This window comes from Loxodonta africana, chromosome 22, assembly GCF_030014295.1.
Source record: "Loxodonta africana isolate mLoxAfr1 chromosome 22, mLoxAfr1.hap2, whole genome shotgun sequence".
Taxonomy (NCBI): Eukaryota; Metazoa; Chordata; class Mammalia; order Proboscidea; family Elephantidae; genus Loxodonta; species Loxodonta africana.
Genome location: NC_087363.1, coordinates 69,846,286 through 69,860,578, shown reverse-complemented (window position 1 = coordinate 69,860,578; position 14,293 = coordinate 69,846,286). Strand labels below are relative to the sequence as shown.

Genomic DNA, 14,293 nt, shown 5'->3' with positions numbered 1-14,293 from the left:
TCCGGACCATTCTTTGATGCCTCTAAAACCAAAAAAGGTATCATGAATATGTTGCCTTTTATCCCAGCTTCATGGGGGTACTGGTGTTCAGTGGCAGAATTCTCACCTTCCATACGAGAGACCAGGGTTCAATTCCCGCCCAAGGCACCTCATGTGCAGGTCCCACCCACCTGTCAGTAGAGGCTTGCATGGTGCTAGGATGCCGAGAAAGTTTCATGAAGCTTGTGGACTAAGACGGACTAAGAAGAAAGGCCTGGCAAGTTACTTAAAAAAATCAGCCCATGAGAACCCTATGAATTACAATGGTCCAATCCATACCCGGCGATGGGGATGGTGTAGGACCAGGCAGTGTTTCTTCTCTCGTGCTTGGGGTTCCTGTGAGTTAAGGGCTGTCTCAATGGCACCTAACAACAAAAACAACCCTAGCTCCTACTTTTTAAAAAATTCTTTGCATTACTTAAAAGAGTGCTTTTAATGTTATTTGTTTTAAACTTTCTCTTTTTTTTACTCTGCATTAGGTGAAAGTGTACAAAGCAAATTAGTTCCCAGTGGGTAGTTTATACATACAGTGTTTCATGACCTTGGTTTCATTCCCCACAATGTGTCAGCATTCTTCCCATTTCTGCCCTGGGTTCCCCATTTTTCTTTTGTCCTGATTTTCTATCCCTTCCTGCCTTCTCATTTTTGCTGTTGGACAGATAATGCCCTTTTGATCTCATATGATTGAGTGTTCGAAGGAGTACCTTCCTCTCGGGTATTGCTGTTTATCTTATGTGCATGTCTACTGTTTGGCTGGGTGGTGCTCTCCGGGAATGGATTCAGTTCCAGGTCAGAAGGATGTCTTAGGGCAACAGTCTTGGGGATTCCTCTAGACTCTGTCAGACAAGTAAGCCTGGTCACTTTTTGTGATTTTGATTTTTTTGTTCTACAATTTACTCACACTCTGTCCAGGACCCTCTGTTGTGATCCTAGTTGGAGCAGTTGGTAGTAGCAAGAAGTAGACAGTGGTGGCTGGGCACCGTCTAGTACTTCTGGTCTCAGGGTCGTGTAGGCTGTGGTTCATGTGGTCCATTGGTCCTTTGGACTAATTGCTCCCTTGAGTCTTTGGTTTTCTTTACTCTCCTTTGCTTAGAATGGGAAGAGGCCAATAGTTGTATCTCTATTTAAAAAACGCCACCAAGATAAGAAAACTAGATTTTATGCAGGAAAAAAATTAAAAAAAAATTTTTTTTTTTTTTTAATTCAAGAGAGAGGAAACCCTGGTGGTGTAGTGGTTAAGTACTATGGCTGCTAACCAAAAGGCCGGTAGTTCAGATCCGCCAGGCGATTCCTGGAAACTCTATGGGGCAGTTCTACTCTGTCCTATAGGGCCGCTATGAGTTGGAACTGACTCAACGACAGCGATTTTTAGTTTATTCGAGAGAGAAAACAACTTTATCTGTATATGTGTGCCTGGTTCCACTCTTTCATCCACTTGGCAGTATTCTGCAGGATTCCTTTTAGCCGTTCTTGGCCCCTATATCCAGTGGAGAGTGAAAGCAAGGAGAGCACAAACGGGGCGGAAGAACATGGAGAAGAAAGGCAGGCTCCGCTGTGTCCCTGGACCACTCTTGCTGCTTAGCAATGATGCATAGCTCTATCTGAGAAGTAATGGTTCAAGGAGGTGACCCATCAGCTGGCCCATTTCTCTTGGGGCTGACGTCTGTGACGTAGCAACACCAGAAAAAAAAGGAACAGCTCAATTTTACCAGATCTACACTTTCTTAGAGTAAGAATAAGAGGACTGTCACAGTAAAAGCTCTCTGGATCCAGTCTACAGCCAACGAGAGAATTTGAGAGAGAGCAACCAGTAAACCCTAACTAAGGAAAAGTCACAGGGAGTGGGGATGTGGCTTCTCATATGACGCAGGACTCACCACTTATCCATTTCGCCTCAGGGTCATGAATTTTGAAATCTTCACTGAATAGATCTTCCACAGTCACCTTCTTCTTCTGAGACAGACTGTTATCTTCCGCTAGAAAAGAATAAGGCAAATAGTTAACTTTTTTTTTTTTAGTAAGAGGAAAGAACCATAAGCCATTCATTGCCACTCAGAAATAGTGTACATGGTAAGACACATGATTTCTATAAATAAATGGTGAACAATAGCCAGTCACACCTTTCGTTATTAACTATCAAACCTATGCTTATGAGATCACCATTCAGTAAAATGGCATCATTTCCTCCTCCACTTGCCACACACTGGTGATCACATTCCTTAGGTATGGAGGTAAATAATTGTTTCGAGACTGATTTACGAACTTGAAGCAAGGTAAATTCACTGTCAGGGACTAGGAGATAGCAATGTCCTGTGTAGAGTGGGGATGGTCACCATAAAAAAAAACAAAACCAAACCTATTGCTGTCAAGTGGATTCCAACTCATAGTGACCCTATAGGACTGAATAGAACTGCCTCATGGCGTTCCCAAGAAGTATGCGGTGGATTCGAACTGCCAACATTTGGTTAGCAGCCAAACTCTTAACCGCTGCACCACCAGGGCTCTCAAGTAGGATTAGTATGCGTAAAATCTTCTGAAAATTCCAAAAGGAGCAAGTGAAGGTGGCCTTATTTTCAGACAGGCTTTATGTGGAGCTATCCCAGGTCCTAGACAAGCTAGCTCATCAAGATCTTCCCTCAATTCCCAATCTGAAATTGAAGCAGTCTTGGAAAAAGACACCCAACTTAAAACATGATATGTTTCAGTATGAAAACAGACTACAAATAATATTTTTCAGATTACTTGGCCTGAATCTAGTAAAGTTATACTGTGATCTAGTAATTAAGACACACAAAAACTTTCAAGACACTCTTCTTAAGCATATGATCATAAAACAATCACATTAAAGCTTAAATTTAATTTGATGGAACTTCATTATGCAAGGAATGATTCCAGCTCTCCATTTTGAGTTATCCATATTTCTAATGAGAAAAGAATGCAAGACTTCCCTCTAAACAAAATGTGGGCTAAGGACAGAAAGGCAATTTAAGGACTTTCTGGAAATTGTGCTTTTGTAAGTGATTGTCCATTCATCTAAAAACATGTTTTATTTTTTAAAAAATTCTTACTTTTCTGGTTTATAAAGGTGCTTAAACTTATCATAAGACTTTTATTTAGGGACAAATTGTGGTGGAAGCATTGTGACATATGCTATAAAAAGTAACCAGTTCGAATGTATAAGGAACTCCTACGAGTCAACAACAAAAAGACAAATAATTAAATTACAAAACGGGCTAAGGACCTGAACAGACATTTGTCCAAAGAAGATATGCAAATAGCCAAAAAGCACATAAAAAAATGTTCGACATTATTCGTCATTACAAAAATGCAAATCAAAATCACAATGAGACACCATTTCACACCCACTGGGATGACTATTCCCAGAAAAGTGGAAAGTAACAGTTGTTGGTGAGGATGTAGAGGAAATGGAATCCTCAAGCATTGCTGCTGGAATTGCAAAACGGTGCGGGCACTGTGGAAACAGCTTGATAGTTTTTTAAAAAGTTAAATACAGAATTACCATATGACACAGCAATCTCACTCTTCGGTATATACACAAAAAATTGGAAAACAAGGACTCAAACATATTTGTACAGCAGTGTTCACTGCAGCATTATTCATAATAGCCAAAAGCTAAAAACAATCCATGTCCATCAACAGATGGCAAGAAAATGTGATCTATCTATAAAACAGAATATTATTCGGCCATGAAGAGAAATGCAGCTCCAAGACATGCTATTATATGGATGACCATTGAAAACATGCTGAGTGAAGTAAGTCACAAAAGGACAAATATTCTGATCCTATTTACATGAAATATCTGGAATAGACAAATGTATAAAGGGAGAACATAGATTAGTAGTTACCAGAGGCTAGGTGGGCGTAGGAGGACAAGAAGTTATTATTTAATGGGTACAGAGTTTGGGTGAGGAAAAAGTTTGGGAAACCAAGAGTGGTAATGGTGGCACAACATTGTGAGTGTGGTTACTGCCACTGAATTGTATATTTGAAAATGGCTAAAACAAATAATTTTATGTTGTGTGTAATTTACCATGATAAACAATTTTAGAAAGTACTCAGTTCAAGCCGGACACTTGACTGTCAATAATTAGCTGAGCCACCTTAAGAAACTCACAGCTGACCTGCCCAAAACTCAATAATTTGTTGACACATTGAGTTATTATCTAAGTAATTCATTTATTTATAATTTTATGAATTCAAAAAATCATCTGAGAGGCTAATAAGCACAAGTGACCGCCACACTCTAGGAACCATGCTGCGCTCTATAAGAGCAAAACGGAAAGAAAGGCCTTATAACTGACTTCAAGAAGCTCCCAGAGCAACAGGACACAGAGTCAAAGGAAGAACCATAGGTAACGGGAGCCGTGCCAGTAGAAACAGACCTACCACACCAACACTTAAGGGGAATGGAAAAAAGGAAGTTGGCATTCCCGAAAGGCTTTCTTGAGGAAAGATCCTGCTATCAAAGATAAGGGAGAAACATTCAAGCTAGGAAGCATTTCAAAGGCATGGAGGTCATAGTGAGCGTGGTATTTTCAGGAAACTGTGACTGCGTGGGCACTGCTGAGGCAGACAGCATGAGTTGGAAGTGGCTGGAAAGGAAGCTAGATTCTCTCGTTATAGTCTATATTCTAAAATTCCCTCGGAAAATGTCCAGCTGTGGATTTAAAAAAAAAAAAAATTCTGCTTAACTTTCAGCAGTATTTTCAGTCTAAGATTTCTTATCGTTCTTCACGTTGGAAATATTCTCAATAATTCTCATTCAATATTGCTTCTCCATCACTCTATTCTCTCCTTCCAGAATTCCAGTTGGCCCTGTGTAGGCACTTCTAGCTCTAACCTCCGTATCCACAGCTTTATCTTTCATGTTTTCCATTTACCTACCTCTTTGGAATATTTGAGAGATTTCCTAAATTCAATTTTCCTACTTTATTAAGTTTTTCTTTAGCATGTCCAGATTGTACATTGACCTGTCTGCATAGTTTCAAAATTTAAATAATAGTATTTTAATTTCTACTTAGTTCTTTCTCAAAATCACTTGCTCTTATTCCATAATTGCAAGCTCATTTACCACATTTAGAGCAAAAAAAATAAAACCCCTAAACTTCCCACTCAAACTTTTGAGTTGGCCTGAATAGCGTTAGAATACTGTGGAAAAGAATAATGAGAAAGGTAATACAACTTGAAGAATATAACAGAAACTGAAGAGTGTCACCGAATTGTACATACAGAAATTGCTGAGACGCCGTATCTTTGACTGTGTTTGTAGTTGTTCTTAGGTGTCGTTGAGGTGGTTCCAGCTCATAACAACCCGATGTCCAACGGAACGAAACACGGCGTGGTCCTGTGCCATCCTCACAGTCATCGCTATGTTTGAGCCTGTTGTTGCAGCCACTGTGTTGTGTCCATCTTGTTGACAGTCTTCCTCTTTTTCACTGACCCTCTACTTTACCGAGGACGATGTCCTTCTCCAGGGACTGGTAGGTCCCTCCTGATAACACGCTCAAAGTTTGTGAGATAAAGTCTCGCGATCCTTGCTTCTAAGGAGCATTCTGGCTCTACTTTTCCGAAGACAGATTTGTTCGTTCTTCTGGAAGTCCACGGTGTATTCATTATTTTTTGCCAACACTATAATTTAAAGGCATCAATCTTTCTCTGGTCTTCCTTATTCATTGTTCAGCTTTTGCATGCACATGAAGCAATGGAAAATATCATATCTTGGGTCAGGTGCACCTTAGTCCTCAAAGTGACACCTTTGCTTTTTTTTTAAAAATAACACTTTAAAGCACTCTTTTTCAGCAAATTTGCCCAATGCAATATGTTGTTTGATCTCTTGAATGATGCTTCCATGGATGGTTGTGGATCCAAGTAAAATGAATTGCTTGGCAACTTCACTCTTTTCTCTGTTTATCATGTTGTTGTTTATTGGTCCAGTTGTGAGGATTTTTATTTTTTCTAAATTGAGTTGTAATCCATACAAGAGGCTGTAGTCTTTGATCTTCATCAGTAAGTGCTTCAAGTCGTCTTCACTTTCGGTAAGGTTGTGGCATCTGCATATCTCAGGTTGTTAATGAGCCTTGTTCCAACACTGACGCTGTGTTCTTCTTCACACAGTCCAGCTTCTTGGATTATTTGCTCAGCATATAGACTGAATAAGTACAATGAAAGGATACAATCCTGATGCACACCTTTCCTGCTTTTAAAACATCTAGTATCCCCTCGTTCTGTTCGAATGGCTCCTTCTTGGTCTATGCACAGGTTCCACATGAGCACAATTAAGTGTTCTGGAATTTGCATTCTTCGCAATGTTATCCATAATTTGTTATGATCCACATAGTCAAATGCCTTTGCATAGTCAGTAAAACACAGGTAAACATCTTTCTGGTATTCTCTGCTTTCAGCCAAGAACAGAAGATTTCAAAGGGTGGCTTGCTAAAACAAAGTATTATAATGACGTGTGCAAAGATTTGGAGTTAGAACACCTAAAGGGAAGAACATGCTCAGCATTTTTCAAGCTGAAAGAATTGAGGAAAAAGTCAAGTCTCCATTTACAATATTGAAGGATTCTATGGGCAAAATATTGAATGACACAGGAAGAATCAAAAGAAGATAGAAGATGATTATATACTTTCACCAAAATTAAAAAAAAAGAGAGAGATCCTAGAAGGAAAAAAAAAAACTAGAGACATTCTGTTTGTACCGTTAATCTATATGTCTTTGGATTTAAGTCCCCCTGTTAAGTGCCCTTGTTAAGTCCGTGGAGCCCTGGTGGCACAGTGGTTAAGAACTATAGCTGCTAACCAAAAGGCTGGGAGTTCGAATCCGCCAGCCACTTCCTTGGAAACCCTATGGGGCAGTTCTGCACTATCCTTTAGGGTCACTATGAGTTAAAACTGACTCAATAGCAACGGGTTTTTGCTTTGGTTACGTGTGTATTTTTTAAGGGGATGGTTTATGTGGGTGTCTTACGATTCTTGGCTGTAAGCTTCTCTATCACAGTGTCCTTGGTCTGAGAGCCTCCTGGTTATCTGGTCTCCAGCATGCCCTCAGGCAGTTGTGAGACTGTGTGGGTAACAGCTCTTGTTCAGGCTGTGTCTGGCCATTTGTGCTTCAGGACTTTTCCCTAAATGGGTGGTATATCCAAGACCCTAGCTAGGGGAGGGGGTATCAGTTCTGACCATGAACATCCCCATGCCCTTATCTCTCATGGGGATTGAGGTACCAGCCCCTCCTGCTTGGGCTGTGACTCCAATCCCAGTCATTTGAGAGGTGCAGGGATTTGGCACTTGCTGATGTAGGTTTCTACTTGTTCCTTCCTTCAAGAAACATCTCCATTCCAGGTATATAACAAACTCCTTTTTTTGTTTTTGAGTGCAGCTATGGCTTTATTACTTGTTTTTCTACCGCTTCTGTGTGCTTAAAGTCAAAAGGGGAGGGGTTCTGTGTCCAGTCTGCCAACTTAAACTGGAAATCAACATACAGTTGGAGATACATGAAGTGGCCAGTATCTTTTATAGTTTGAATTTTATCCTGAAGGCAGTATGAGGACTCTTGAGAAGTCTTCTCTATCCCTTTAAATCGACAGACTGTGGAAAACCATGCCGCACTTGTAATTAACGTGGCACTCTGGTTAGAGCAACAGCGTGAGAAGGCGTGCTGCAGTCTACGGTGAAGTGCAGTATAGGCCAGCATACCGTGCCAAGTGCTCAGGCTCCTTTCCTCACATGCTTGTTAAATCGTTAAGGGGTTAAACAGTAGTTAGTGAAGCACATTTTGGAATCCCTCCTCCAGAAACTTTAAATTATAAATAAATTCTATTTCCCTAAAACGGATTATCCACCACCCATCTGTCAATTTGTCATACTGGGGTGGCTTGCATGTTGCCATGATACTGGAAGCTATGCTACCACTATTTCAAATACCAGCAGTGTCATCCATGGTGGGCAGATTTCAGCAAAGCTTCTGGACTAAGATAGAAAAGGAAGAAAGGCCTGGTGATCTACTTCCAAAAATTAGCCAGTGAAAACCGTATGGCTCACAACGACAGAACGCTGTCTGACTTGCTTACTTTGGATACTTCATCAGGAGGAATCAACTGTTGTTGGAGGACATCACGTTTGGTGAAACAGGGACAGCAAGGGCAAGGGAGACCCTTGGCGAGATGGACTGGCACAGTTGCCACCACGACGGACTCCACCATGTTGGTGACTGTGAGGATGACCCATGACTGAGCAGCCTTTCACTCTGTTGTACGTAAGGCTGCTATGAGTTGGAGCCCACTGGCGACAGCTAACAACAGCAACGAGATGGATTACGTGGCTGCATCTGAAGCCTGACCTCTCGAGGTGATTTCAATCTCTGCAAATCTGGGTTAGCTGTTGACAAACCCCATTTGGTGACAAAACCTACCCATATTAGTTAGAAGATTTTTGTAGAGTTCTGCTTTGGGTAGCAATTAGAATAACTTACAACTCTAATATGCTTGATAGTCTTCAGAGTAATCTGACATTCATTGTCACTTCTGAGTCTTCTGAAAAATGCAAGTCATTTTGCAAAGGTAAACCAAAGCTACTGAGAGGTTAGGTGGCTTCTCCGAAGATGAGTGGTGACTTAGTGAGACCACCACGAAGCTCATTTCCAGTGTACCCTGAATACTGACACTCTTCACAGATCCTGTCATGCTCACAAACTTTTCTGAAAGTCAATGCAGTCACAAAAGGTAGGAAATGTCAGGCAGGCAATGCTAATGTTGTTATTAACATAACTGCCTCAAATCCTGTCATTAACATAACTGCCTCTAGTCCTGCCTCATTAACATCATTAAAAAAAAAAGTTGCTATGAAGTGAATTCTGACTCAAATTGACTCTACAGGACAGAGTAGAACTGCCCCAGAGGGTTTCCAAGGAGCAGCTGACGATTTGAAATGCCCACCTTTGGTTAGCAGCTGAGCTCTTGACCACTGAGCCACCAAGGCTCCATTAACATCATAGAGGTCAGGATTTATAATACATAGGATAATCACATCAGATCACAAAATGGTAGACAACCACACAATACCAGAAATCATGGCTTAGCTGAGTTGACACATTTTTGGGGAATACAATTCAATCCATAACGTTGTATAAGTATCTACTTAAGAATATGCATGATTGACAGCATTGTGCCCCCACCCCTTTCAGAAATTAATCCTAGGTGTGGCCTTTGGGGGTCCACATAAAGGGCCCTCCCTTGCTGGCAAATTCCAAGGGTTATTTTTAGGAAATCAGAAACAAAAACAAAAACATGTTCTTTGTCCAGTTTTAAAAAACCAACCTATGGTTATTTCATGGGAGAGTTTAGTAAGGTAAGAAAAAAGGTTGTATATATTAAACCTGAGCAAAAGAACTGCAGGTAGGGTGGTGGGACGGAAGAGAAGGTCTTTTTGGCACGCCAATTCCCCTGTCTTCTCTAGTGAGGAGTCAAGAGATACCAGTTAAGATGAATGGAACAAGACATTTATACATAGAGAAATCTTTACATAAAGTTATGACAGAAGTCTATAGAAGATTTAACAATAACTTTATTGCTCTCATAACCCATGAGGAAGAAAAGTGGGAGGAAATGCAAGCAAGCGTTGTAATGTGAACATTAATATGTAGATATAATATTAAGAATCACAGGAATAAATACCAGAAGAACTAAAACCAGAAAAAAAAGAAGTATTATCTGGAGATTGGCTGCAGACTTCATGGTATGAAAGAAGCACTATTATTTCAGTTCTTTTTGTTGTTAATAATATATTTTTATGTTTATTTTTTGTATTTGTTAAAGTCATATTCTGATCATAAGCGTATATTTGCACCTGATTTTAGTGCCGGAGCTAGCATGTGTCTCCACCATGCACGAATGCTAAGTTCGATACTTTAATCTTCTCAAATAATCTGTCTGCTGTTTGAACAAAGGCGTGCAGTGCTTTCAATAGAGAAAATGGTGGGTGAAACCATTCCTCACCCAGTGCATAGGAGGATAAACATATTAAACTCAAAATACCTATGCCACAACAGCAAATACAACACACACTATTTAAGGAAGGATTTTTGGATGACTACGCATACAATGTATATTTTTAATTTGAATTTTATTGGCTTTGTTGATTAATCTGCATTTAATTTTTCTGTTTCTGTTAATTACATATGAAGTATACGTAGAGTTGATGCCTGTTTAATGCATGTAAATAAAATAATAAAAATAATTAAGTTAAAGTAGGAGATATGTATTGTTTTTCCTCTCAAAATCTTGAAAACCACCAATATAGCCTTTACTGTGAATGAGTTACAGTCCCTTCCCTGGTGGTAGAGGTAATAAAGAACCATATTTTGAAGCCAAGAGGTGTCCTCCGAGAGGTGAGAGAAGAGGGTGGCATGGCTTCCCGGCTGTAAGTAGGCAGCAGCAGGAGAAAGAGGAGGCACATGACATAGTCCTCATCTGTTTCATGGTCCTAGATGTGCCAATTGCATATCTTCATCTAGTTCTGATCTCTGAAAAGTACACCTATGACTGTCTGCAAGACATGGCTGTTGTACAATTGCAAAGGCAGTACCCTTGAATTGGCTTCCTGTGGCTACTATTACAAATGACCATGATCTTGGATGGCTTAAAGCAACCAATTTATTCTCTCACAGTTCTGGAGGCCAGGAGCCTGAAATCGTATCACCAGGTCAAAATCAGGTGTTGGCAGGGACGCGCTCCCTCTGGAGGCTCTAGGGGAGAATCCCGTTCTTGCTTCCTCCACCTTCTGATGGCTCCCGATGCTCTGTGGTTTGTGGCTGCAAGCCTCCAATCTCTCCCTCTGTGGCCACACTGCCTTCTCCTTTTTGGTCTGTGTGAAACCTCCCCCTGCTTTCCTCTTAATAAGGACACATGTGATTGCATTTAGGGCCCCCCTTGATGATTCAGGATAACTTCCCCATCTCAAGACCCTTAACTTAATCACATCTGCAAAGACCCTTTCTGGCCTTTATAAGGTAACATTCTTTATAAGTTAATATTCTTGGTTTCCAGGGTTTTCAGCCTGGGACTTAACCCTACCAGTCCCCTGACCTGCCTAGCTCATTTTGGACAATTTATCTTCAGTCCTGTAATGGTATCATATTATAGATTTCTATGTTCCTGAGTCTCACCTGGCAACTCGACTTTGATTCCAGAATTGCTGTCTTTGGTTATTATTGGCCAGAATCTTCCCAAAATGGTGAATACTAGATCACCCAACCCCTTGTAACATACGGTCCCTAAGATACCCAAAATTCTTTTGAAACTTACCAATAGGCTCTCATCTAAGCCAGACAAAACACTCCAGAGAAGACCAGGTTGCCAGGACAAAATTTACTCCTTTTCCTGGTTTATATACAATTGTGCCTTTAATACTGTAGCAATGCTTTTTAAAATGTCTTTTTATGGATAAATATGTACATATAATTGCCTTAGCTTATAGTACTAATGCAAGCATGAATAATAAACAGCTCTCTCCATCCTTCAGATAAATGGCTCGTTAGTGTAAGGATTCAATAAATAAGCAAGATACACCTAACAGTCCTTCTAGAATTAATGATGGGAAGTCAAAAGAGAGACTGTTAAGATGTTCCTAGGGAGCCACTTCTCAGCTCTTTGGAAGTTTGCAACTAACTATAAGGTTGGCAGCAGCGTAAACTAATCCTTTCTCTCACAGGGATCTGTCAGAATTTCCTCTTTTCAGGTTTGCTTCCATCTAAAGAACAATTCAGCCTCAATGTTCAAGTTCAAAACATGTGGCTCACATTCCTAAAGCATTTCATAAATCATGGGGTCTTGCTTGTTTTGCAGACACTGTAGGCTGCCTCCCAGAGGCCCACTTCCTCTCTTTCTTCTTCCAACTCAGCAGAGTCTGACGCCTACAAAAGAAGCTAAAAATGGGAGGTAGCTGCTTTCCCAACACCTCTTTCAGCAAAGGGCAACCATGCAATATGTTGTTGTTAGATGCTGTCGAAGAGGTTCTGACTCATAGAGGTCCCATGTACAACAGAACAAAACACTGCCTGGTCCTACGCCATTCTCACAATCATTGTTACACTTCAGCCCACTGTTGCAGAGGGGCTCATCTTCTGGCACTATATCAGACAATGTTCTGCTGCTATTCAAAGGTTTTCACTGGTAATTATTTTCAGAAGTAGACCACCAGGTCCTTCTTCCCAGTCTGTCTTAGTCTGGAAGCTTAGCTAAAACTTGTCCACCGTAAGTGACCCTGCTGGTATTTGAAACACCAGTGGCATAACTTTCAGCATCACAGCAACACACAAACCACCACAGTACAACACACTGACAGAGTGTGGAGGCCATGCAAAATACTCATAGCAAATAAGCTACCTCCTGGCTAAGTTCAGGGGAGTACATTCCTCCATGATGGAGAAAGACACAGACACATGAGGGAAATTCTGTGACTGTACCTTCCTCCCTGCCTGGTGGGTAAATGCTGTCTGGAGCCATGACAACCATTTTACAACCTGCTGATGATGGCAGCAGAGAAAGATGGTGACGGCCCGGTCCCTGATGATATCTTTGAGCCACTGAACCATCCTGGGTCTGCTACATCTGGGTTTCCTGTTTTGTGAAACAACACAACACCCACAGTTTGAATATTTTACTCAGGTATTCTACAGACAACTACTCTAAGAGATACACGAGGACATCCGGATTTTAGATAATTGTTCAAGCAGAACCCATGGGTTCCACCAGGTCCATGAACTTCCTGAAGATGTACTCAAGTTTATATGTATACATACATGCCTTTCCCACCCCTTCATGATAAGATGACAGTTTTCAACAGATTCTAAAAATGTTTATAAGGAATCACCTGTTGTAGATGGTAGCAGCCATTAGAGTAAAACTTCAACTCCAGGGCCTAGCTCCTACTTCATCCCTTCAGTCTTCTCTCCTGATACTCAGCATGCCCCTCAGGGCTGCCAGTCCAGCTCTCTTGTTCAGCCAGCATGCCAGGCTTCTGATGACTCCCGGTGATCCTCTCTCTTGGGTTCCATTCCTTTTATTCCTCACACTCCAGGAAGCCTTCCACAAATACTTCCTGTCCTCATGATCTCTCCACTATTCTGGACTACCATAATAGTATCTGCAACACCCATTTATAGCACTCCATCTCAGTCAGTATTAACCAATTACATTTACTCAGATACAACAGCAGCAGCAGCAGCGGCAGCAAAAATCTGTTTCATGACCAGGGTAGACGTCACTCACCCCAACCAGTCAGCTGCCAGATGGGTGTGCACAGAACAAAGAATCTAGAAAAGGTAACCACAGGTGTCCAAGTGCAGTGGAGTAACACTGGAGACCTGCTCAAGTAGCCAGTGCTTCTGATGAAAAGGCATTTGGGTCACAGTCATTGACAACAGATGGAATACGATGACATTGGTTTTGGAGGATGTGTTTACTGTGGGAGAGACTAGAGAGAAAATGGCCTAGAAGTCACGGTGCAAAACGCATATTTCTAGAAGACAGGGAAACAATCAGGTGTATGAGCTCCTTGTTATGATACACACAAAATGTATGAAGTTACTGTTGGACTATTTTGCAATTTTCATAAGGGTTATGTGGAATCTTATGATGAGATAATGACTCACAGGCTAAACATTGGTACCAGTACAATCTAAAAGACAAGAATGAATCTCACAAACAGGATACTGAGCAAAATAACCTAGCACGAAAATGGTCACACTTATAATGTAAATGTAAAATGTATAAACCGTTGCATTTACAATATAATATTGCATTTACAATATTTACATTTACAAAATACACATTTTAAATGTAAAATGTATAAAAAGTGACAAAACTATGATGGCAGAAATTAGGTTACCCTTCGGGGAGGAGTAAGGGAGGAAAAAGGGCAAGAGGGGGCCTTTTGGGATGCTGGACACGTTTCTATATTTTAATCTGGATGCTGGTTACATATCCATGTTCAGTTTGTGAAAATTCATCAAATGATATAAATTATGTATATGTGTGTATCCTATATGTATATTATTCTCTGATACAATGCTTAAAAAGAATTTGTTACAAATACAACAAACCTCTAAAATCTACAGGAAAATCCAACACCTCTACAACAAAAAGGCAAATAATCCAATTAAAAAATGGGCAATGGATGTGAACAAACACTTCAACAAAGAAAACATTCAGGTGGCTAACAGACACATGAGGAAATGC

General features: G+C 40.6%; 1 protein-coding gene across 1 annotated transcript in view; it reads right to left on the bottom strand.

Annotated features, from left to right (window-relative positions):
- DPP6 (dipeptidyl peptidase like 6) overlaps nucleotides 1–14,293 on the bottom strand; it is a 1,008,238-nt gene that overhangs the window by 535,269 nt on the left and 458,676 nt on the right. Inside the window, exon 3 of the mRNA XM_064275114.1 lies at nucleotides 1,917–2,015. Within this exon, the coding sequence (XP_064131184.1) occupies nucleotides 1,917–2,015 (99 nt within the window). The remainder of the gene's footprint in view (nucleotides 1–1,916; nucleotides 2,016–14,293) is intronic.